At 41.2% G+C, this 23,320-nt stretch overlaps 1 protein-coding gene across 3 annotated transcripts; it reads right to left on the reverse strand.

Annotated features, from left to right (window-relative positions):
- Positions 1 to 206: 206 nt before the first annotated feature.
- Positions 207 to 23,320, reverse strand: LOC121343793 (agouti signaling protein). 3 transcript variants are annotated; one of them, XM_041419273.1, is made up of 5 exons: positions 14,027 to 14,142; positions 5,626 to 5,828; positions 3,442 to 3,503; positions 2,295 to 2,476; positions 207 to 1,585 (listed from the first exon to the last, which is right to left on the reverse strand). In XM_041419273.1, the coding sequence occupies exons 2-4, from the start codon at positions 5,804 to 5,806 to the stop codon at positions 2,300 to 2,302; spliced, it is 420 nt and encodes a 139-aa protein (XP_041275207.1). In that variant the 5' UTR covers positions 5,807 to 5,828; positions 14,027 to 14,142; the 3' UTR covers positions 207 to 1,585; positions 2,295 to 2,299. The 3 variants fall into 3 exon arrangements, with proteins under 3 accessions (XP_041275207.1, XP_041275205.1, XP_041275204.1); XM_041419271.1 differs by lacking the exon at positions 14,027 to 14,142 and adding an exon at positions 23,206 to 23,320 and having other exon boundaries at positions 207 to 2,476; XM_041419270.1 differs by having other exon boundaries at positions 207 to 2,476.

A 23,320-nucleotide genomic window follows, 5' to 3' on the forward strand; every position in this document is an offset into this window, starting at 1 on the left:
TCTCCAGTCCCATCCTCCCAGACTGCTCTCCTCAATTTGCTGCTGTTTGCACTTTTTGGGCCTTTTGGGCCTTTTTGTTGTTTGCACATTTTGGGCCTGAAGCTGCAGTGGTGTCCTTGGTTCTGGGGCTGGAAAAGGATTGTTTTATCTGACTGAGCTGTGAGGAGAACTGCTGACACTTTATATGAAGTTCAGAGTTATATACCAATGCAGTTCAGAATCTGAAAAATATTAAAGCTAAAACTTAAGGCATCAAATCAACAACAGTTTGTTATGGTTATGAAAATTTTGAAAAATTTTGATGGAACATAAATCTTTGTCTAGTAAAAGAAGGAGCCACATTGTGAAATCCATTATGATGTATTGTTCTTCCTTGTAATCTCCTTTTTCATAATAACTGAGTGGCTTAAGAATTCCAGAGCCAAGAAATCTGGCTAAAAGACATACTTACGTATATTTACAGGAATTTAAGCTTGCATCAGACATGCCAATTGATGTGCCTTATAAAAGATAAGGAACACAATGACATTCTGACATCATTAGGCTCTTTCTTAGATTAATCCAACAGCTATATATATATATATGTAGTATGAACAAAAATTTCTGTCAATATCTGACCTTAGTTTTGAGTTCTGGGCTTTAGACTGATTATTAGAATTTAAAAAAACCCTCCTACCCTCCTTTATACGGCTTAAGCCCCTTTGGAGTGTCATCTGTATCATCTTTTCCTGCCTAGAAGATTTTTGTAGCCCTCACCTGTGTTTAGAAATAAATCAGTAAACAACTGTCTTCTCAATTAGACCTGCACAGGGGATTAGAAAATTCCTGATTGGGATTATAAATTTATGGCCAGAAAAATCTGGTTGTGAAAGCCGAAGAGCACTGAAAGGGACCTTGGTGTAGGCAGGTGGAAAGAGCACAGGAGATGTGGGTTAGCCCTGGAGTGCTCCTGTGGTAACTAAGAGTAGCAGTTGGACAAAGGAAAAAACACTAAAAACAAGGAAGTAGGAGAGAAGAAAAAAGAGTGTAAGGGAGCAGGGGAGAAACACAGTAGGTACAGAACAGAGGAGGTAAAAAACAAGAGCTGGAGTCTGGCAAATAAAAAGTCTTCAGTGTCAGGGACATTTTCTGGGTCTGCTCCCTCCTTGCTCTCCTGGGAGTTTAACCAAGAAGGGTTTTCCTTCTGTGCCATCTTGGATACCTCAAATTTAAGACAAAGAGCTTTAAGAACAAAAGAAAGAAATCTTCTGTTGCCTTGAGCTTCAGCCATCTCTTTCTGAGCCTTAAGTCTTGATACAGCATGTGGTGTATTATTTTCCCCTGGTTGCTGCAGCACTTGGATGTTCCTGCCTGAATTCAACCTTGGAGATGGTTCTGGGAGTTCCTGCAGCAAGAAAGGGCAAAGAATTGATTCCTTGGAACAGATTGCTTCAAGATGTACATGTGGGACATACATTCATCTTTTGCTGATCTTTCCTTTCTTCCTCGAAGTCCCAGCTATGTCTTCCTGCTTTTGGGCTCTGTACATGCAGTGTCCTTGGCAGCAGGATGAGAAAGGCTGAAGAGTTGATTCCTACAGATATGTCTGGAGAAAAAAGCATCTGTTTTTTATATTCCAAGGCACAGATACATTTAGGTTTATAGTATATATGTATGTCATACCCCTGGGAGGTACCCTGGTGGCAGAATGACCAAAACCCCTGAAGGTGAATGCTTAACTGAGAATGACTAAAAAAATGTCCTTATAGCTTTGGGTCCATCTTTGCAGGTGGAATAACCTACACAAATTCTTTTCCTGATTTTTGTTGAATATGTGAAAATGGAGTTAAACCTAAACCCTGCATTTTCAGCCTGATACTTCGGCTGTGCTGAAAGCTGGTGATGTCCCTGTGGGCAAACCAAGCTCTATTCCCTCACTGGCCTAACCAGTCCTGTGTTAGTGGCCATTTGGATGCCATGGGGGCAGGTTTTATGGTGCTGGTTAGATAATTCTGCAGTCTGGCATTAATACGATCCTTCAAATAAAAGCTCAAACCCACAGGAATCCAGAATTCATTATAAAACACAGCTCTTTTGCTAAAAATGCCTAATCAGTGCCAATCTCCCTGTCTGCTTCCTGAAATAACATCCAGCTTGTGGTAACATTAACCCCATAAAAACAACTGTCCATTAAATTTTAAGAGGGGTAAATTCAAGCTTCAGAGCTCTCTATTTTGATTACTAGAGACATGGGGCAATTTGAAATATGCACTTGAGAAGCTAATGAAAGACAGAAGGTTTGCTGTGTTTCTGACTTGGCTTAACACTTGGGGTTTAACATCAGGCACTGGCAGATCGTCTGGAAGATTCGGCATTTGCACAAAGCACAGTAGTGACAGCAGGAATTCAAGTGTGGCTTGCAGGTTTTGAAGGTTGGCACACAGTTAGCAGCAGGTGGGGGCCTTGGCTTTGGAGATACCTTGCGTTTAGCATTTTTCTGGAAGATAAAAACATGAGAATTCATAGACAGGTGAAATGAGGGTGGTGAACAGCGGGAGGTTCTAGGGGAATGAGCAGCTGACTGTGGCAGTGGGAGCTGTGCTAGCAATGCAGAGGCATGGTGGGGCTGGGAAATGGGAAAGGGTGGCTTGAGAGCAACATTCTGAGCAAAATGACAAACCTCATTTTGACCTTGATGACCATGGATGGAGCTTTGGAAAGGGTCTCTAGGAAGAAGAGGGGCAGCAGTGAAGAAAGGGGTGCCAAAATGTACACAAGATGGTGAAGTTATCAATAAAACCAATTAAGGTGTTTTGTTTGGATCTCCCAGCTTTCCAGATGAGTGAAAACTCCCTATCAGTCTCGTTTGCTGAGCTGTGACACTGAGAGAGCAGGGCAGTGACTCGGCAATGCTCCACCTCGTGACCCCAGAGATCCTCCATCCATGGGAATCCTCCCCTGCACACACAGTTCAGGGAGTGGGAAAAGGCCTCCCATCTCCCCCAGGAGTGCAGTTTCTCTGCTGGGGATGTGGAAAGGTGGAAAATTTTGGGTTGCTCAGCATGTGCCTGAGACCTGGGAGGGATCTCTGGAGCCCAGTGGCTGCAGGCACCCTGTGCACTTCTGAAACTCAGAGTTATGGAATTCTTTGGGTGGGAAGGAATTTTAATGCCCACCTCATGCCATCCCTTGCCACAGGCAGGAACACCTTCTGCTATCCCAGGCTGCTGCAAGCCCCGTCCCACCTGGCCCTGGACCAGGGATGGGGCAGCCACAGCTTCTAATTTTCTTTCCACTGTTATTGTTTCACATCTATTTTTACAACATTTAGAGCTTTAAACTGTATGCAAATTATTTAAATCAGGGAATGACAGTAAAAGCCTTTCAGATGAATGCACTGAGGGAAACTCTTGAAGTAACAAACTGTTCTAATCCAACAAAGTTTTTTGAACAACCACCTACCTTGGAAGATTTCTTGTTCTCTGCCTCTTTCCTGCTGACTTTCTGGGATTTTCTAGTTAAATCTTCAATGAGAATAGCACAGCAAAATACAGAATCAGTTTTACAGAATGTTATTTTGACAATATAATCCTATTTTTGTGTGAGAGGAGGCAGATAACCTGCATTTCTACCTCATTGCTGCATGTTTTGCAGTGATGTGCATCTCAATTCAGAGTGTCTGAACTCTCTCACTGCTGCTTGTGCGAAGCAGAGGAGCAACTGATATTTACATTTTAGGAGGGATTTTTTACACATTTTTTGGTAAAATGCAAACAATTAATTATTTCAAAGAAATAAAATTAAAGGTCTCTGTGGAAAAGATTGGGGTGCTCATGCACAGTAGTCACATAAACAAAAATAGGAAAAATCTTTAGAATTCCGTAATTTCTTCTGTTAAAAGGTGGTGCTACATGCATAATTTTGGAAGGAATTAACTAGTGTACACTGCTTTCCACAAGCAAAAACTCTGCTGATTTGGCATATACTCTGCATCTGTGATTCCACCCTTCATTCTGCAGTTCTTTGTTCCTTCTCCCCCCATGATCTCATTTTACATAATGTTACTTGCAAAGGTGTTTCATTCACATGCCTGTAACTTTGGTCCCTCTATATATTTGTCATGATATCTAATTTTAGATATTTATAATTGTGTAAATTCCATTACTTGTTTTGGGGCTTGTTTTGGGCTCTAACACAGCAAGACTGTTAAAATGTGAGACACTTCCCAGCTCACCAAGCTATTGTGGTATTTTGATACCTTTATTCTGAGTGTGTGAGTTTTGGAATAAGCACTACCTGTATGTAATGGATGATTGTGATAAAAAACATCCATATCCCCACTGGTGAATGGTAGCTCCTTATCTGTTTCAGGATCCACTATCAATGTATTTTTTAATATTTTCCAATTGCTAGGATTTACTGAGTTGCAGAATGAAGAACAAATATTTTGAGCTGGTTTGGGGGGTTTCATTTATTTTTCTTGTATAATTGTAAGTTAGGGTTATGCATCTCTAAGAAGCAGTGGGGAGAAATGTGTTACACTTAGCCTGTCTGCCATATCAAAAGCATGGGCTCACTTCTGTGACATGGAGAAATCAGCTGAAGGGATTGTATTTTATAGCCCTGATTTTAATAGGAAATAAAAAAGTTATGGGAATTGTGAGAGTGAAGGCATCAAGGATCACAAGTACCATGAAATGGTACAGCTTGGGAGGCTGCAGAACAGCACAAGCTCTGCTAAACTCTCAGTTAAACAACACTGAGTTAACTCAGGATTCAGAGGTTCAGATTTTTTTAGAAATGTATGTATGGGGCAAGTGTTTCTCCTTAAAGATCCGTTGTCCTGAGCACGAGCATGGAGAAAACACAGGAAACAAGGTAAGAACCAGAATGCTTTAAACTAAATCCCTAAAAATGTGCAGAAATGACCTAAACAAGATAAGGTTTATTTTTTTAATTATTAGCATTTTGACACAGTTATCAATGTTCTGTAGCTGATTATCTCCAAACACCCGTGAGTTTCTTGAGAGAAGAAGTTGGTGTAAATTACATGGAAAGAGTTAAGGCAGACACAAGGAAAGAATTTTGTGAAGAAAAGAGTTAAGCATCCCCCCACAGAGGCTCTTCCCAAACAGGACGGGTGGTCATCTGCCAGTAACTGCAGAGACAGAGTTGGTCCTGTCTTGGACAGATAAATTAATGATCCCTGGCTCTCCCATGCAGTGCTCTTTTCTTCCCCTGTTTAAATGTCAGGTAAACTGAGGTTATATTAATGCCTGTTAATACTGTTGATTTTTCTACCACAAGAGCAGACCCTTAAAACCCTCACATTACGTTATTTTTTTCTCATATGCATAAGATTTTGTAAGCAAGGTTATTTCCCATATTAGCACAAGACCACTTCTCTTCAATATAAAAAAGCTTATAGTGTGATGGGAGCTGAAGGGAAACCTGTAAAACTGAAATAAATTGTATTTTTTTCCCTCTAAACTGAGGTTTACGACATTGTCATTCTTGGGTGCTGCAGCCACCACAGTTCTGTGTCCTATGAAGCCAAGGAAAGTTATCCAAATAATTCAGAATAATCAAAAGCAGTGTTTCCTGCAAATGTTCTTAATTTGGCACCGAAGGGCAGGTTTTACTCACCTACTATGGAGATGGGTGGAAGATCTGAGAGGTCCATTTTGCTCCTCCTGGACACGTTGCATTCTGTCTTCTCCTCAATGACCAAGTGGGAGTCAGCAGCCCTGAACAGGCTGTAGCAGAGCAGGAGGCTGAGGAAGAGGTTCTTTCTTGCCATGGTGGAGAGGAAAAATTCCATTGTCATGAAAACCAAAGTTGGTCAAAACCTGCAGAAGTGATGCAGGGATATGAACCTCAGCAATGGTTTTCTGTCACGTTCAGCTTTAGCAACAAATCTCTGACAATTATTTTATTTCCAGCACCTTTCCTCTGGTACTGGAATACCTAAGAATTGTAGTTCTAAGAGTGGAAAAACTCTTTGTTGTATTTGCTCAAAAAAACCCTTAAAGTTGTATTTGCTATCTCAAATACAACTCCCCGAGATGTTATTTTTTCCTGATTCTTTTCTCAAAAGGTTTATTTCCCCTAAGATGTGAATGCCCTCCCAACTGAGCTTTATAATGGTTATTATATGGCCAAGGGCAGAAACTCAACCACATCATCAAATGTTTCCTAGGAAATCTTGGCTACAAAAATGTGCTATAAAACATTAAAGAATAATGACAATTTAAACTCCCCCCCCCCAATTGTGTTTCCTGTTAATTTTCTGGTCTTAAAAATAAATCATGAAGTAACATCTTGTTTTATTACACCTCCAAGTGGCTGCTCTAATCCCATATAAATCACAGCCATAACTCATGTGAGTTATAAAAGGCCACTGCTGTAAAGTGTTTATGTGCCTTGGGGTTATGCACTGAATAACTTCCAAGATGTGGCAAAGTCTGGGACTTGGGGATACTCGTGGAGGACCTGAGCTGTGGAGTGTGGCCATTCACCTGAGGTGACAGTCCCTGCAGGGTACACAGAGTATGTCACCAGCCTGGACTGCTTTTCTTGTACTTTCTTGTATTTCAAAGCTGATTTTTATTTCCATGTGCATCATTTTTCTGCAGTGTCAGAGTTATGGAAGCCTTGTTCCCCCAGAGGCACTGCCAGTCTCCAGATTTATGGTTAGCTTTGTGTCAGTGAAAAGTTGCTGGATGCAGAAAAAAGAGTGAGTGAAATGAAATGTTTTGGGCCGTTCATCTGGTTGTAATGACTTCATTACTGGGGAGTTAAAAGATGAAGAGTTTCTGCATTGGGAGGGCTTCAGTTGGTCACTGTTGCTACACCAAGTCTGTTCTACACCTGCTTCTGTAGCCCTACTGACCACTCCTCCCTGGGAGATGGTCAGTATTATGCTTCTAATTCCAAGTGCCTGGAATCAGTTCTGGAATTGTCTGTTCTGCACACTATGTTCCTGTGCCAAATCAGTGCTGGGAGCATCGAGGCTGCTTCCACTGGTGGCTGTAGCTGTGCCATGAGGATGCTCACCTCTGCTCTGGAGCCAGGCTGGGAGCTGGGGGGGTTCAGCCTGGAGAAGACAAGGCTCCAGGGAGACATGAGAACCCCTTCAGCCCTTATCAAAAAAGGGGAGAGCAACTTCTTATCCATCCAGAACGTGACAGGACAAGGCCAAAGGTTTTTAAACTAGAAGAGATTTAGATTGGAGACAGAAGTTCTTTACTCAGAGGGTGCTGAGACCCTGGCACAGGGTGCCCAGAGTAGCTGTGGCTCTCCCTGGATCTCTGAAGTGTCCAAGGCCAGCCTGGATGGGGCTTGGAGCAGCCTGGGATAGTGGAAGGTATCCTTGTCCATGTTGCAACTGGATGGGCTTTAAGATCTCTCCCAACCCAAACCATTCTGACAGTCCACAATTCACTCCTGGATCTGTCTGGGCTCCATTGGGATTTGCAGGGATGCACGTGCTGGATCCTTTGTGATTTATACATCTGCATGAGCTGTAACTGAAAGAGATCTGTCTGAGCCTGAAGTTTCACAGGGGAGGATTAACCTCTGGGAAGGCAGTGCTGCTGTGCCTGAAATGCTGCACAGCTGGAATCATTCAAAGCAGATGTGAAAGTTCAGACCCTGGCTGGAACAGTCACGGCTGTGGGTAGGAGTCTCCTTTGAATGAATTGATTCAAATTTTATCATATCAGATGTGAAGAGGCTTTGATTTGATTCTGAATCTGAGAGAAGAAAGTGCATCTTATTTAGAAGACTCTAAAAATTCCAGTAACCAAAAGGAACAAGTCTTGCCATAAGAATTTTTTTTGCCATAGTAAAACAATGGGCTTGAATTTCCAGTCGCTGCAGTTTAGGAAAGTAACAAGGTGACACTTCTGTGTTAATTCTTTACCTACTCTAATCTTGCAAACTCTTGTACAGAAGCTCAGCCCTCACCTGGGGCAATTGCCCATTTATAATGAGAGTATGTGAAAATATTTGCTAGGTCAGGATCCCACCCCCATGTTTTTCTTATCTTCAGAAGAGTTGCCCTTTTATTTTCTCTTCCCCATCTCCTTTTACAAAAGAAGTCCAGACCTTACTGAGATTTCTTGATGCTTCCTAAAAACTGCTCTAACACATACCTACGTGTCTAAATAGCCACTAGGTCATAACCATTCACAGCTCACAACTGGAGCTTCTTTTCATCTAACAGATGTTACCAGCCTGAGTATTCCTGGTGATGCTCATATTCTAGGCAGATGTTTACAATTCATACAAGAACTAAATAATGACTTGTGTGCCCAAAAGCTTGTCTATGTTTTCCAAATATACAGTTGGTCAAATATAATATATTGCCTAAAAATCTTGGCCTGCTATACATTAAAGTTTCCTGATTTTTCAGATTTATGCCTAAAGAAAATAAAGAATTTTTTTATGGTGAGTGTGATAAAACACTGGCAAAGGTTTTCTAGGAAGGTGGTCATGCCCAATACCAGAAAACATTTAAGGTCAGATTGGAGGGTCTTTGAGCAACCTGATTTAGATGATGTCCCTGCTCATGGCAGGGGAGTTGGACTGAATTACCTTTTAAGTTCACTTCCAACCCAATCTATTCCAAAATTCCATGACAGAGGGCTTGTCTGTGGCAGGTGGATGGAGACATTTGGGCTCTAATTATTTCCCTGCTCTGAGCTGGAATGACAAGAGCAAGCTGTGAGCTGGAAGCTGTTTTGCTTTGCACATAGTGGTGTTCATGCTGCAGATTTTAGTTTTTAAATCAACTTTTTAACCTCATTGCAGGATATGCTCTGTAAGATACCTGTGGTGTTCAGGTCACTGTGTGCTGCCCACCCGGAATTTTGGCTGGCACAAAGCTGCCTGATGGATATCATGTTGGCCTGCCCCCAGTTCCGCCCCAAAATGTTGTTTCTGTTGTATTTCCTTGTCTTTATCTCAGTAAAATTTCTAATGGATGTGATTTTGTCTGAGCAAACAGTAAAATTTTACATCTGACATCTGTTTACTTCAAACAGCAACACCTGAACCACGGCTGGGGTGGAAATGCAAACCTGGCTTGGTTTGAACCCTGGTGCACATGGGGGTTTTTAATCACAAGCACTTGGGTGGTAGGGATTGTACAGCCCTGGGGTGAGTGTTTGAACCTGGAAATTGCACATATTTGGGGAATATGCATTTGTTCTGCAAAATTCTGTCCATTGGCTGGAAAAGCAACGCTCCCTGGGGCAGCGGAGTCTGTGAGGGCTGAGCTCATGGAGGGATGAAGGAGGAGAAAAGTGGAATCAGAGCTGGAGTAAAAAGGTGTTCATGGCCCCAAACCCGCCAGAACTCGAGGAATGTTTGGACAATACTCTCAGGCACAGGGTGGGATTTTTGGGGTGTCTATGCAGGGCCAGAAGTTGGACTTGATGTTCCTTGTGGGTCCTTCCAACCTCAGGATATTCCATGATACTATGGCTAATCTTGGGTTCCCTCTTTTGCATCATATTGCAAAACCCTTCCTTAAGTTTGTTTTCTTTTTCTGACATTAAAGAGAGGTTTACTTTTCCATTTTGCCCATTATTTTCCTTCTGGGACTCATCAAAGGCTGATTAAAGCAATGAAACTATTTTCCTTACCTCTAGCTGTCTTCACATCTGTTTCTCTCTGAGCACTTACATTTAAAAGTTTATTTTCCTTTTGAGCCCCTAACAATTTAGAATAAGTAGCTTTAATAGTGAAATCTTGAGAGGAGAGTTCCAATTTCCCTAATGTTACTAAAATGAGCAAAGAGAACTTTAATTTTTGGTTCTGGAGACTTGGTCTTGCCCAGCGATGAAATTTAAGCAGTGAACTTTAGCTGCAGTTTAGCAAATTATGTAAGGAAATAGTTAACATGTTGCAGGGGCCTTGATTGTCACGGGAATGACAGAATTTTATTTAAAACCAAAACAAAGGCAGACATTTGAAAGTTTGTTGACTGTCATCAGAGATCACAGTACCCTTTTCTGTGCCATTGCCTCTCTGCTTTGGATTGTTATATTCAATATGTAAATAAAGTATTTTAATCTTTACCCCAATTGTTGTCTTTCACAAACGTGTTTCCTGAATTTAAATTTGGAAGATGGGAAACATTTTTCTCTTTTTAGTAATTTTTTTTTTGTAGTGTCATATTAAAAGTTTTCATAGAAATTTGGTTTGCTTGGAAACACCCATGTATATTAAACTTTTGAGGAGAACTCATTTCTTGTCACAGCTGATTTCACTCTGTTCAGAGATTCATCTTCATCCAGAATTGAGTGAAGAGTGTCAGACATTAAAGCAAAAAGTCTGCCATGAACACTGTAGAGGGACAAGTTTAAATTTTCTTAGACAGATTTTCTGACAACTTCAGGTTGATTCAAATTAATCAGCATCTTTATATAGAGCTGAAAACAGCTGCTTGGGAAAATGAGTTGGTAAAGTATGTGAACAAAGGCCTATAAAATACAGAAAACCATTTTACAGCACTCAGTGAATCTTCACTGGGCTGCTTTGAAAAGGATCCTGGAATCATCAAGGCTGGGAAAGAACTCCAAGATCACCAAGTCCAACCTTTGAACAAACCGTACCATGCCCACTAAACCATAGGAGAGGACAGGAAAAAAAGGGAATGCAAGAAAAAAACCAGGAATTAGTGGCTGCCTTGAGAAGTGTTGAGATTTTTAGATGGTGAGAGACTGAAAAATTTGGGAAATGAAACATGGAAGTTAATGGGGTGACTGAAGACCTCCTGAGGGAACTGCATGGTCACCTAGAACCATCCTATCCAGTCTGCAGAGCAATCCCACCTCAATCCTCAGGTTTCAGCAAAGGAATACCAGTAAAAAGGGAAATGGTGTGTTAAGGAGGACTTGGAGGGAAAGGAATGGATCGCCCTGAGACAAATGGGAATCACCAGTGTCCCCAGCAGAGCTCTCCTGACCCAGCCACAGGGCTTCCTCCGCCTTGGAAGTTTCCTAACAGCTTAGGATTGACTGCACAGAATATACACAGAAAAGATAGGTGCTTTTCTAGGGCTGTAAAGATGTGAAAACACATGAGGAAAACCAAAGAAATAGCTATTACTCCTCCTTAAACCACAAAATAATTTAAATTGAAATTTATGGAAATTGTACAATTGAAATTGTGCCACCACAGAACTCTGTTGGTGGCTCTGTTTGGATTCTGACCCGAATCTCGCTGAATTTCAGTTGTTTCACTCAGTGCTGGAGGACTGGACTGATAATCTCAGTGCCCCTTTTTGGTGTGGGCCTGCCATACACCCCTGAGAGAACAGTGACGGGGCCAGACCTTGCAGAGAGTTTTTGGGTTTTGGGTGGACACCTGAACTCCTCAATCCCCTCCCCATGTTCTCCCATGCCCCCCTGGACAGCTCTTTGCCATCCCCACCCAGCACATCTGCCTTTTTTCCTACACTATTAAAATAAGAGGAAAGTTGAGTGAGACCTTAATATGGAAATGTGACTCTGCAGATTGGAAATACACTCAACGCATGCTCGATTCCAGCTGGGTTAGGGTGGGGTCTGCCCTTCACGTGTTGAAGTGGATCCTAGGAAGCATGAGAAGGGAAATACCAGCATGTTCCTGTTCCCCTCTTGTGTTCTGGTCTTAGTTCTTAGACCATTTTCATGCTCTTCAAATCCAATTGCAAAACACAAATTCTTGAGCACGTCCAAAAGAACAAATTGAAAGGAATTTCTTATTTTGCAGGTACATGGATGCCCCATCCCTGGAAGTGTCCAAGGCCAGGATGGACGGGGCTTGGAGCAACCTGGTCTAGTGGGAGGTGACAGGGGTTGGCACTGGATCATCTCTAAGGTCCCTTCCAACCCAAATCATTCTGTGCTTCTATGATTTTATGATTCTACACCAGGAACTATGTTTTCCTCAGCATTTGGATCTATTAATGTTTTACTCAAGTTCCACTTGGCAGCTGTGCCACCGTTGATGCTGTTGGAGGAGGATCCAAGCAGGTTGTTTTATACAGCCTGCATCTCAGCCTGCAGACTCAGATGAAGGCTTTCTCTGGCATTGCTCATGAAGCCCAGTTTCGAAATGTTTTCTAATCTTTTCACCTTCAGTGACTTTGCCAGGAGAGGGGAAAGCTATTTCCCAGTAAGGGAGGTCTCTGTGTGCACATCCATCCCTTCCACTTGACCTTCAGTGCAGGTTCGTTTTTTTTTTTTTTTTTTAGGTTTTTCCCTTTGGGAGATACCCCATGTATCCCCATCTGCTACTGATCATAATGGAAACCCTTAAAATACTCCCAGTTTTCCTCTTTTCTGCAGCACAGAGAGATGCAGGATAATAAATACCACTACATTGCCTGGAGAGAAATGTCATGACCACTGCCAGCCCCAGTGCTTGCATGGACATATCTCTGCAGGGTTTGTGTTTCATTAGCTCAGGTCACTGGGGTTATAATTACCCCAGTTCTGCCAAATTCAGCTGTTCTGGAAGCCATGAGCAGTTCAGTGCTAATCCCACAGGGTTTTGACATTGAATCAGGAATTCGGGTTAACTTGTACACCTAACTACCATAATCATTGCACAAATGCATTTACACAAACTGCAAGAGATGTTCTGCTTGTTCTGAACACAATTCCTTATTTCTCAGTCAAAGATTATTGATTCCAATATCTGGTTTTTGTTATCCAAGAGCCAGGATAAATGTCACTATTGGATTATCCCATTTGTGTACTTATTTCTGGGCATCTTTCATTGTAACTTCTCTTTTCTGATTTGCTCATAAAAAATTGCCCGTGGTTGTGGAAAGCAGGTTCCAAGAGTGTTCCAGTCTCACACTTCATTCATTATTTCATGTCCTACCCTTTGCATTTTGGCTCATTTTTAAAAAATGTAAAGCACTCAGCTATGGTGCTTGGGTCTAAATATAAACTCCATGTGGTTAAAACTGATCCATGTGCTGTCTATGGAGACAGCCATGTCCGTAGCTGAAATTGAAATTTTTTCAGACTTCCAAACAAAATTAGGTCCAAGTCTGTTTTCTTTTAAGGGTAACAATTGAGGCTATTTTTAGTTTTCCTCTAATACATCTATATTTAAAGCTACCAACTAATATTCGCCTCCAACCCACATAATTTCCCTTAGGCTCCCCAGGAATGACCCTGGAGACAGAGCTGCAAGTGAAGCTTGGTTTTTACACACCTTGCAAGTCAGGGATTTCATCCATGTGCTCAGATGCTGCCAGACAGGGACATTCCTGCCTGTGCAAGACCCTCACTTGGAGCATAGTGGGATGGCAGGACACTAAACTCCACCCTGCAGTGGCTAGGTATCTGAAAGAACTCAGTTTCCCTTTTAATAAAATGGGTTAAAATTCTTATTCATCTGTATAAAATGGTGTCATCTTCACTTGTTTTTAAATAGAAGGAAAAAAAAATTACATTAATTTCTAGGATTGGGATTTCTATGGGATGCCAGTGAGTTACATCTAGATTTCTGCTCCTTTTCACCCTCAAATTGAAAAAAAAGCCTGTAACATACTATTGACCAAAGTAAAACTGACAAGTGGCATTGGAGGCCTTCTCTCAGCTCATTCTCCTTCCTTTGGTTCTTTCTTCCAGATCTGTCTGGTCTTTTGTGTATCTTTTTGTCATTCTCAAGTACAGGGGCCTGGTCCAAGAGGCACTGTGTCTTCTCTAGCTCCCCTATACTGACCCCACAATCAGTTCACTAAAATGAATTGTGTTGTGCAGACAGAAGTGCATCAGAGAGAATTCTGTAGTGTTTGATGTAATATGCTGTTTCTCTGCAATTCTACCTTTAACATTTTTTAAACTTACTGAACTCCATCTACCCTTCTTGCTCCTTTTATTTCAGTTTTCTAGTCCTATTTTCTGGGTTTTTTTTCTTTCATTTTCAGCCATCCACTGTGCCCTGTTACTTTTGACAGAATTCCCTTTTAGCAGTTTTCTCTTGCCTGCCATGTATTTAGTTCTTTTTCTTTTGCACACTTTTATTGCTTCCCTACCTTTGTCCTCAGCTTCTCCAGCTGGATAATCCCGAGGAATGAAGCAGTGAAACTGAATGAGATACAACAGTGCAGAGGTTACATTTAAACACTTCAACTTGAGAGCAAAAAGCCACCAATTTCTGAAGGTAACGACTTCTGGATTTCAAATTATAGGAGAAGAACCGGCTGTATTGTTCACAGCATGACCAAAAGAGAGAATATGATGCAGCTGTGCATAAAAAGGCAATTGAATTCTAGGGTGTGTCTAGAGAGGTATTTTGAAACTGAAATATGAAAGTGTTCAAGATTTTATCCACATCCTGGTTTTCATTTAGAGAATCATGTCCAATTTTGGTCACCCACGTGAAGCAAAAATGTGTGCAAGTCAGAATGAATGCCAGCAAATAATAATTGCTTGAGATAAAAGGTGATCCAGCAACACCTCCAGTGGTCCTGTGCTTTACACCAAATTTCCTTATACTCCACAGGCAAAAGTTCCCTTTTTTACATCAACCCTTCCTATGATCTCCCAAATCTTTGGGGCTCCTCGATGCCTACAGAGCAGTTAGGAAGGTCAGACTATATAAAAACATTTGCCAAATGCAGGAATATGCAATGACAGGCATAATTGGGCTTGCATATATTTAAAATCCCTGATTTACAGATGCCGTATATATTATTGTGTACACAAATATAAATGCAACCATTTTTAACTCTGTGTGTGTGTGTATGTGAGGGAGGGGACAGTTTAGCACACTCTTTCAAACCATCCTGTGTGTATTTTTCTCTCACAGTTATGCTGGTTTATCAAGTCCCTGTAATCAGGCATATGTCAGACTGTTTAGACCAAAACCATTTGAGCTTGGACAGGCTGGAAATGAAGAAAACAAATTTCCCTCTGGAGGATCTTCAGCTGAGTTCTCTGTGCTATCATAGCTCAAATTTCAGGCGAGAAGGTGGGAATCACACTTTATGGCAGTGAGGAACCCAGACTAACTGGCTTTCAGAGATAACTATGGTAAGACTGAAAAGGAAGAGTCCTCTTCGAAGAAAAACTTGTCCAGCACAGCCTCTAGAATTCAGGATAAATGACTCTGCTTGTTCTCCTCTCTCCTGCTGCCTGTTTGGAGCCATCCCTGCTCAGACGCTATGTTCTTTGTTCAGGATGGAGAGAACAACAAGCTGAGGTTTGAATTACAGGAGAAAAGGTTCAGAGGAGACAAAAGGGAAACCTTTGCCACATGCAGAGTAGGGAAGCACTGCAATCCTTGCCTGGATAGAGTTATTCAGTCTCCAAAGTCAGGGAGATTTAGGAATTAATTAGATGTCTGTCAGTCAGTCTGCTCTGACACTTCTCATATTCAAAACTAACACAGATTCAAAAAGAGTCCCCAAAACAGACAAATCTGCCCTCCCAGGAACCATCCAGTTGTGATGGTGCATATAAAGCCCCATCAAGGGTTGGATCCTTGTCTCACTTTCCATACAGATGTCAGATGCCACAATTGAGGATGGAGTGAATCTTAAAACCAGAAATAGATTAGTAAGAGAAATACTTAGAACTAACTTCTAAAGAAGTAACTCTGATGCAAACTGGTTTCTACCCAGGTGGAAAAGGCCCAGGGAATCAAGAATTCTAAAGCCTGTTTGCAGGAATGGGGATGAACAATGTAGCTCTTGTAAATGGTTTCAGGGATGTGGCCTGTACCAGAGCTATTGTGCTCATTATTGTGTTTGCAATGGATTTAGAAGAGACTACTGAACCCATAATTTAGAGAAACATCGAGAAAGTAGCCTGAAATCCCCAAAACAGGACTGGATAAATAAAGTGCAGCTAAATACCTAGGACGGGGAAAAGCTGTAATGCAGCTGCAGCTTGCAAAAGCAAACAAAACCATTGGGATCACATGGTCTGATTTCTTCCAGGACAGGCTAGATGTTATGAATAAAAAGTTATCTATTTTTGTTTAAGGTTACAGAGCTAAAACCGGTTGGACCGGTTGCTGTTAAATTAGCTTAATTGTTAAGAGTTCTTCTCTAATTGCCCATCAATGGTTGGTGATTTAGCCATTGTCCTCCCTGAGCTACACCTGGACACGCAGCCCAGGAGAATAGGAGTGGCCTGAGACCACGTATGCAGATGAGGAATGCACTGCTCCAAAATTTTCCCGTTTTCTAGGAAAACCCCTAAAAACAACGAACCAATATAGAATTAGGGGACCCTAGGTGATGTCTAAGGATGGGCGCGAAGTCCAGTACCTGCTTGGATCCTTTTTGCTTCACACCCTGACGTAAAAGGATGTTCACTAAGGAGGGGACCCGAAGTGTTGGGGACCCGAAAAGCAGGAATCTGCGAATCTCCCGTGAGGACGCAGTCCCCAGCTCTGCCTGCAGACCAGCGGACAGAGCTGCATCACCCTCCTCCTCTGTGCCACTCTTGGGGACAGCGGCGGCGTGGGCGCGACCCGTCGATTTCTCCCCACCTGAGCTGAATCTCTTTAATAAAGGCATTGAAAAGGAGAAAGATCTCCTGCCCTATTTATTTCACTAGAGACCCTGCCTAGATTTCAGTAATTCAGGCTTAACTGAACCAAGTGATAACATCTCTAGTAATTTATTGATCTAAATTTGTCTTATTTCAATTTCTAGAAACTGAATCCTTCTAAACCTTCTTCTTCATTGTGAAAAATGCATTTACTTTCTTTTTCCCTCCTGAGAGGTGCCTGGATGAGCAAGTAACTTCTTAATAATCTCCCAGCTCAGGTGAACAGGTTGAGCCTGTAGAACTGCTAAATATAAATTACTTCTCTTCCAGTTTGTTGGTTATCCACATGGCTCTACTGTGCAGCTTGTTCATTTTTCATTACAAGCAGAGGTAGTGACCTTGACTGTGCCAAATAATCTCCTTCCTCCACTCAAGTCATCTTTAATCAAGTCCTCCACCTTCTACTCCAAAATTTAGCTAGGATTTGAGTCAAGCCAATGGCCGTGTAACGGCTTAATTATCAACAGGGCTTGGATCCATGCGGCTTAATTATCCACAGGGCCATTAAGTCAGTGATAATTACCTGGGTATTCCCTGCCTTACTGAAAGCATCTCACCCAGCTTCACAAGTTTAACAATTAGCACCTAATCTGAGATGGCTATTTAGCTTTCCTTCAAGGTGCGGCCTGGAATTTAAGCTGTCTCTGAGGAGTTTCATTTTGTTTCCTGTTTTTAAGTAATTCTAGTACTTTGTTTTAATACCATCAACCTTTTATAATATTTTGTCTCTTTGAAATGACATGTGTTCCTGGTCCCAGGGTTGTTTGGAGTTGAGGGACAGGACTCTGATTGCTTGAAAATGTACTCATGCCTTCACACTATGATTTAGGGGATTTAAAAAAAAAAAAACATTCTTGAAGTGGTCTCTCTTGTTCCTCATTTTCTGCATGTTTAAGTCTTTCTAGCTCATCTGGGGGAAATCTAAAATATGATGATTTCTAGCTCTGTGGAACTGTCTGTAGAAGGGTGAGCATGTAAGAAGGGAAACCAGGGAAGTGCCTTGGAATATTATGAAAGAGGAAGCTGTCAAGCTATTGCTGCTTCATTTTCATTTTCCAGAGAAATTATTATTTTAAATACTTATCCCTTTGTTATCTTGTAAGAGCTTGCTTTGTCTTGTAAGACATTACTTTTTTGACAAGTCCTTCTCCTCTCTTCCAGTTCATGACTAGATACAGGCTTTGCTGACATGGATATGTGAGACTTCCTGTTGGTATTCCTTTTGAAGCCTCTGTTGTTTTGGGGTTTGTTCTATTTGTACATTCAGAAACAAATCAGCTTTTATGTTACAATCCAGACATCTAAAATGTGAAGTTGTTTTTTCTTAATAGAATATTTGGTCTGTGACTGGTGGAGGTTGATAGTGGATTCGCCTCTGAAATCCTTTGGGCAACAACAATCCTTCTGGCCATGGGTTAATGTGATAACTAACTACAATGGTCAGTTTCTATCTGGTGGTAAAAACAGAATGAATTTGCTGTCTGGCTGCTCCCGCTGATCCGTTTTAAGCAACTTGCTTGACAGTCAGAGGACAGAGCCAGGAGAGGTGCTGAGGTCCATGTGGTTACCTATTTGCTGAGGATGGAAGCAGAGTGAGGAGCAGGAGCTGTGCGCTTGGCAGAGGCTCCTGCTGTGCACTACATACCCAGGAGATGGGGTGCAGCTGTGCTGCTCGTGGTGATCAATCCAGGATGTTCTATTGCTGGGGCCCTGGGTGTTTCTTCCCTGCTCCAGGTCATGGGGCTGGCTCTGATACAGCACAGCTGTACCCTGGGATCAGGATGCTGGGGCAGAGCCCCCGAGGGGCTCCCTGCTTCCCCTTGGATCCATGGAGAAGGGAGGAATTCCTGCTTAGCTTATGGCAGACACACCTGCTGAAGGGAAACTTGAAGGGGCAATGACTGAAGGATTAAATTTAAAAGAGAATGCTAAAAGTCTTTCATTTGTGTTGTATGTGTAATGGGGTTTCTAAATATCCTACTTTTATCCCTGCCTATGTCCTTGACAACCTCAATGAGAGAGTCTGACTCAAATTAATCTTGGTTTGCGAACACAATTTCTTCTTGAGGGCACCACTTGCATATTGATGACACATGTTTGCCTGTCCCAGCTGAGAGTGCTGAGTGGCAGGGAGGGGAGACCTTTCTGGCTGCTTATGGGAAGAAAGAGAGGTTTCTGGACACTCCTTCCACATCCTGGCAAGGTTGTGTTAGAATAACTGTGGCACAGACATTTAAGAACACTCAGAGCCATTGCATTCACATGGAGAAGCTGCAAACTTTATCTGCTGTGCTCGTGTGCCTCCACTAGAAATGAGGGAAAAGAAAACAAGAATAAGGTTATTTGCATTGCTCTTGTCTGTGTGTGGAAAATCCTGGTGTGAGATACAAAGTTGTGTTTCGTGTCAGGTACATGCAGTAGTGTGTGTACTTGTGATTATGAGGCACTTGGATGTTGTGTGCCATATGGAAGGAAATCATTGGAGCAATCCTGGCTATCTGTGCAAGGTCAGTGAGAGATCTGGACTGTCTACAAAGCTCTGTGAGGCACAGCTTTTCCACGGAAGGAGGAAAATCCATGTGTAGCCAATAAGTGGGAAGTAAGGATGAAGACAAATTTCTGCAAGTGGCATATTAATGGATGAACTGCCCACAGGAAAATAACAAACATTCTAAGAACAAAGTAACGATGGACAAACACCCAAGGAAAAAAATGTGTGTTGCGCATTTGAGAAATGCTGTTCTGGGAAGCAGGAATGCAAAAGGGTTTGGGATTGATGTGGAAAAGGGCTGTCAAAGTGCAAATGGAGCTCTCAAGTGGGAAAATTGGAGCAACTTCAGTAGGAGGGGGGATATTCATTTGAGATTGGTGTGGCAGTGTCTGGAAGGCACTCCAAGAACACCACTCATTTATTGGAAAACTCTTGGGCAAACCAAAGAAATTGAAAATTTTTATGTCTAAATAGAGACTCAAAGCTCAACTCCTGGAATTTCAATGGGAAAATGGAGGGTGTCTCAGTTCCTGAATGTGCTTGGCAGGATTGGAATGAGAATGGGGTGAAAAATGAGTTTTCAAGCACGATGACAAAGTTCTAATGGGATGAAGCTGCCAGAAGTAGAAACCAGGTCCAAAATTTTTCCAGGATTTGGACCATTCTGGTTCAGTAACAACTGTACTTTAGAACTTCTGTCTTTGGCTTTTCTACGACAGAAAATTTATTTTTAAGTTTGTTTTTTTTTTTTTTTTTCTAAGAAGTACAGCTTCTAAGCAAAATTGCTGGATATTACATCACTGTTTGTGTTATGGGCTTACTAATGATTAGAACTTCAGTTTTATTTATCATCTTACCAGTCTGAAGCTGTGCTCAAGTGTGGACGTTCACTTCAACTCTGGAATTCTGGGGACTCATACAATCGTGAAAACAAAGATGTTGCTATTACACTTATGGCATTCCAGTTTTCTTACCAACTTGACCTGCCTCTCTACTTACTTATTTTCAAGTAGTTTGTTTGGTTTTTTTTTTGTTGTTTTTTTTTTTTTTTTTTTTTTTTTTTTTTTTTTTTTTTTTTTTTTTTTTTTTTTAAATTTTTTTTCTTTTTTGGTTTGTTTTTGTTCGCTTTTTTTGTTTGGTTTTGGGATTAGTTTTTTGGGGGGGGGCGTTTTGGGATTTTTTTTTGGTTTTTGTTGGTTGGTTGATTGGTTTGGGTTTTTTATATCTTACATTTTGGTATCTCTAAAACCTCTTTAGGTCATGGAAAATAAAAGATACCTCCAGAGTGTCAGGTATTGAATCAGACCTATTGAAGCAGTCCATTTCAAAATCTTAAGAATATACTGAAAGAACGAGCCTTGAAATTCAACATGTAAATGATTAAAAGCACAGTGTCAATCTTAAATCACAGATACATAGATATTATTTATATATATAAAAATAATACCTACAATAATTATATTTATAAATAATAGCATATATTATTACATTATGTATGTGTATATATATATATATATATACATATATATATATATATAAATATGTGGTAGCATATGTTAAATCTGATGATTCACTATGGCCCACTGGGAATTGGCCACTTTCTGAATTTTTCTTTCAAGCAAATACATTTCCACCCACAAAAAAACAGGGATGTCTCTGTCAGCTGAGCCTTCCCAGAGTGTTCCCCCAAAAGAACGTCCCTGCTGCCACCAGCAGCTGGGTCTGGGACCTGCAGCTGCTCCGAGCACAGCTCCACCTTCCAGGGCTGCTCTCCTCTGGCGCAGGAAATGCCTCAGCTATGGGAACTTTTGAAAAGTTCATGGCAAAATTAATTTAAAATATTGCTCTGCAGGGAGATACAAAGAGGCTGATATGCACGCCCAGACATTTTTAACTGGGATATTTCTATTGTCAGGACAAAACCCATACTTCATATTTTGCTAAACAGTTAAAGTTATCCTGTTGAATGGATTCACAGTCCTTAATTCAATACTATTTGGAATGTAATGTCTTTCTCATTATCCCAGGACGTTTTTTAATGGCATGAGCATTTCAAAATGCAGAGAGAAGCAAATGGAAAAGCTGAGGTGAGTGCTCCCTGAAGAGAGTGCTGCCTTCTGTTCCCTAATCACTCAAATTCAATGTACTTGTTGCAAATTAAATAAAAGTTTAACCACCCGAGTAAAGAAATTTGAAGACAAATTGTCTGATTTGATTGAAAGAAAAAAATATGACTATTCCACTTACTTTGGGTTTTTTCCATTAAATTTGTTTTTTTTAAAGAATGTTATTGATATTTTAAAAATGAGTTAGTATTTGTTCTATGCAAATATTCTCCATGAGCATGCACACTTAATCAACAAGTTGTTAATTATTTATTCAAGGGTTTTAGTAGGTCTAAAACACTGGGGACTGATTAATGTGTATCTTTGCTTCTGTGTGTGCAACATATTGAAAGGATTGCTAAAGGAAAAAAATATCTATATTTAAGCCAGCAAAATGCTTCAGTTTTCAGTGAATTGGGGTTTTTTTATGTACAATAAAAAGGGAAGATAATTAGAGAAAACACTTTGGGTTTTGTGTATTTTTGCATTTGAACTAGAATGCTGTGAAAGCTTTCTGAGCCTGCTTCGGTGGGGAAAAAATAATTATTCTGTGAAGTGGGAAATGCATCGGGAAGTGAAACTCTGATATCTGTAAAGCACACATGGGACGTTCTCGGGGAAAAAACCCAAACCAGAACAAATAACCAAAGAAAAAGCAAACCCAACTAAAAACAACAACAAAAAAGGCTCCAAACCACCACGAAAACGAAACGACAAAAAACCCCCCTCCAGCCCTAATAAGCTGCAAAAGACCTTTCTGAAAGAGACTGATTAAAGTGGCGAAAATGAGAGAATTCAGCCTATCCAAATAAAATGCCTGGAATTTTAAAGGGGCAGGCAGGGCGACAGTCCAGTCTGCAGGATTTTCCCTGCCTTGGTCAGAGCTTTTCTCACATTAAGAAGATGCCCAGAAACTCCAAAATCTCCAGGCACAGCACCAAAGGCACTTTAGAAGGCAGTGAGCTCTCCTTTGCCTTCGTGGTGTGGCTGACAGGCAGCAGAGAGGGCTGTAAAGATGGAGAAATAAAGCAGGAAAAAGTAGACAACAATCTGGACAACAGAAAGAAATTAGTCCTTTTTGGAAAATAACAACCGCAATAAAACTACCAATAAAATTGTTCGTTTTCCAGTGACTGCAGGGTCTAAAAAATTGCTAGAATTGAGTAGAAATTGATGTGGAAAATAAAAATTCTGGTGCTGCAAACAGCAGTCAGAAATGATCTCTGAATTTTGTATCTTGTTAACTGTGTAAAGAAACCATTGCTTGCTGAACTCGCACAAAATTAAAGACTATTAAGAATACTAATGGAAGACTGGACAATGGGATATGTGCAATGTAGGATTTGTTTTGTGAGGTGCTACAGTAAACGCTGACAGGGCAAGTCAGAAAAGTAATTACAGTCTGATGTTAGAAGACAAATATTATCAGTCCTAAAACAGACAAAATCCAATCCCATATCTTTCTGGAGTTATGAAAGCTTCGAGAGAATTGAGATTTTTTTTTTTTTAACATTGTGTAATAATTTTAGCTACTGCACGTATACAGGGGAATAAAATAACATAGCTAATCGATTGAAACTGTAAAAATACAGCTTAGGAAATGTATGTCGTTAATTTTAAAATCATGTAATAAAAGAGTGAAGAGAGATAATGTAACATCTAAAACAATTTCGGGGAAAAAAAACTTAGAAGTAGACTAAACGAAAAAGCAAAATTTGCAAAAAAAAAAAAAAAATTAATAAAATTGATGAGACAGAAACACCAAACAGAATCGAAACAACCTAAATCCCAGGCAGTGCCCGGAAAAGAAGGTTTTGGAGTAGAACAGAAAAGCGGAGCAAATAAATGCAGAAGAACAAAATGGTAAAATAACAAAGCTAAGAGAGTTTTAAAACGTTGCTGCTTGCCAGACCCGCGAGGGAGATCTGCAGCACTGCTCTGAGGTAAAGGCAGGCGAATCCCGCCGGCGCTGCGCGGCAGGCAGCGGGGATCGGCTCCGGCCGGGGAGCGGAGCGCAAGGAAAACGCCCTGAGAAGGTTCAGGGCTTTGGTCCTACCGAAGCAGAAGGGTGTCCTGGTCTCCAGGCCCAGGCCCAGGAGCCGCTCCCTCGTCCTGCTGCTCCGCGGCCCGGGCGGGCCCTGGCAGCTGAGCGCTGCCGCTGGGCCGCGGCG

Source organism: Onychostruthus taczanowskii, unplaced genomic scaffold (assembly GCF_017590055.1).
Source record: "Onychostruthus taczanowskii isolate IOZ18803 unplaced genomic scaffold, ASM1759005v1 scaffold60, whole genome shotgun sequence".
In the NCBI taxonomy this organism is placed as follows: domain Eukaryota; kingdom Metazoa; phylum Chordata; class Aves; order Passeriformes; family Passeridae; genus Onychostruthus; species Onychostruthus taczanowskii.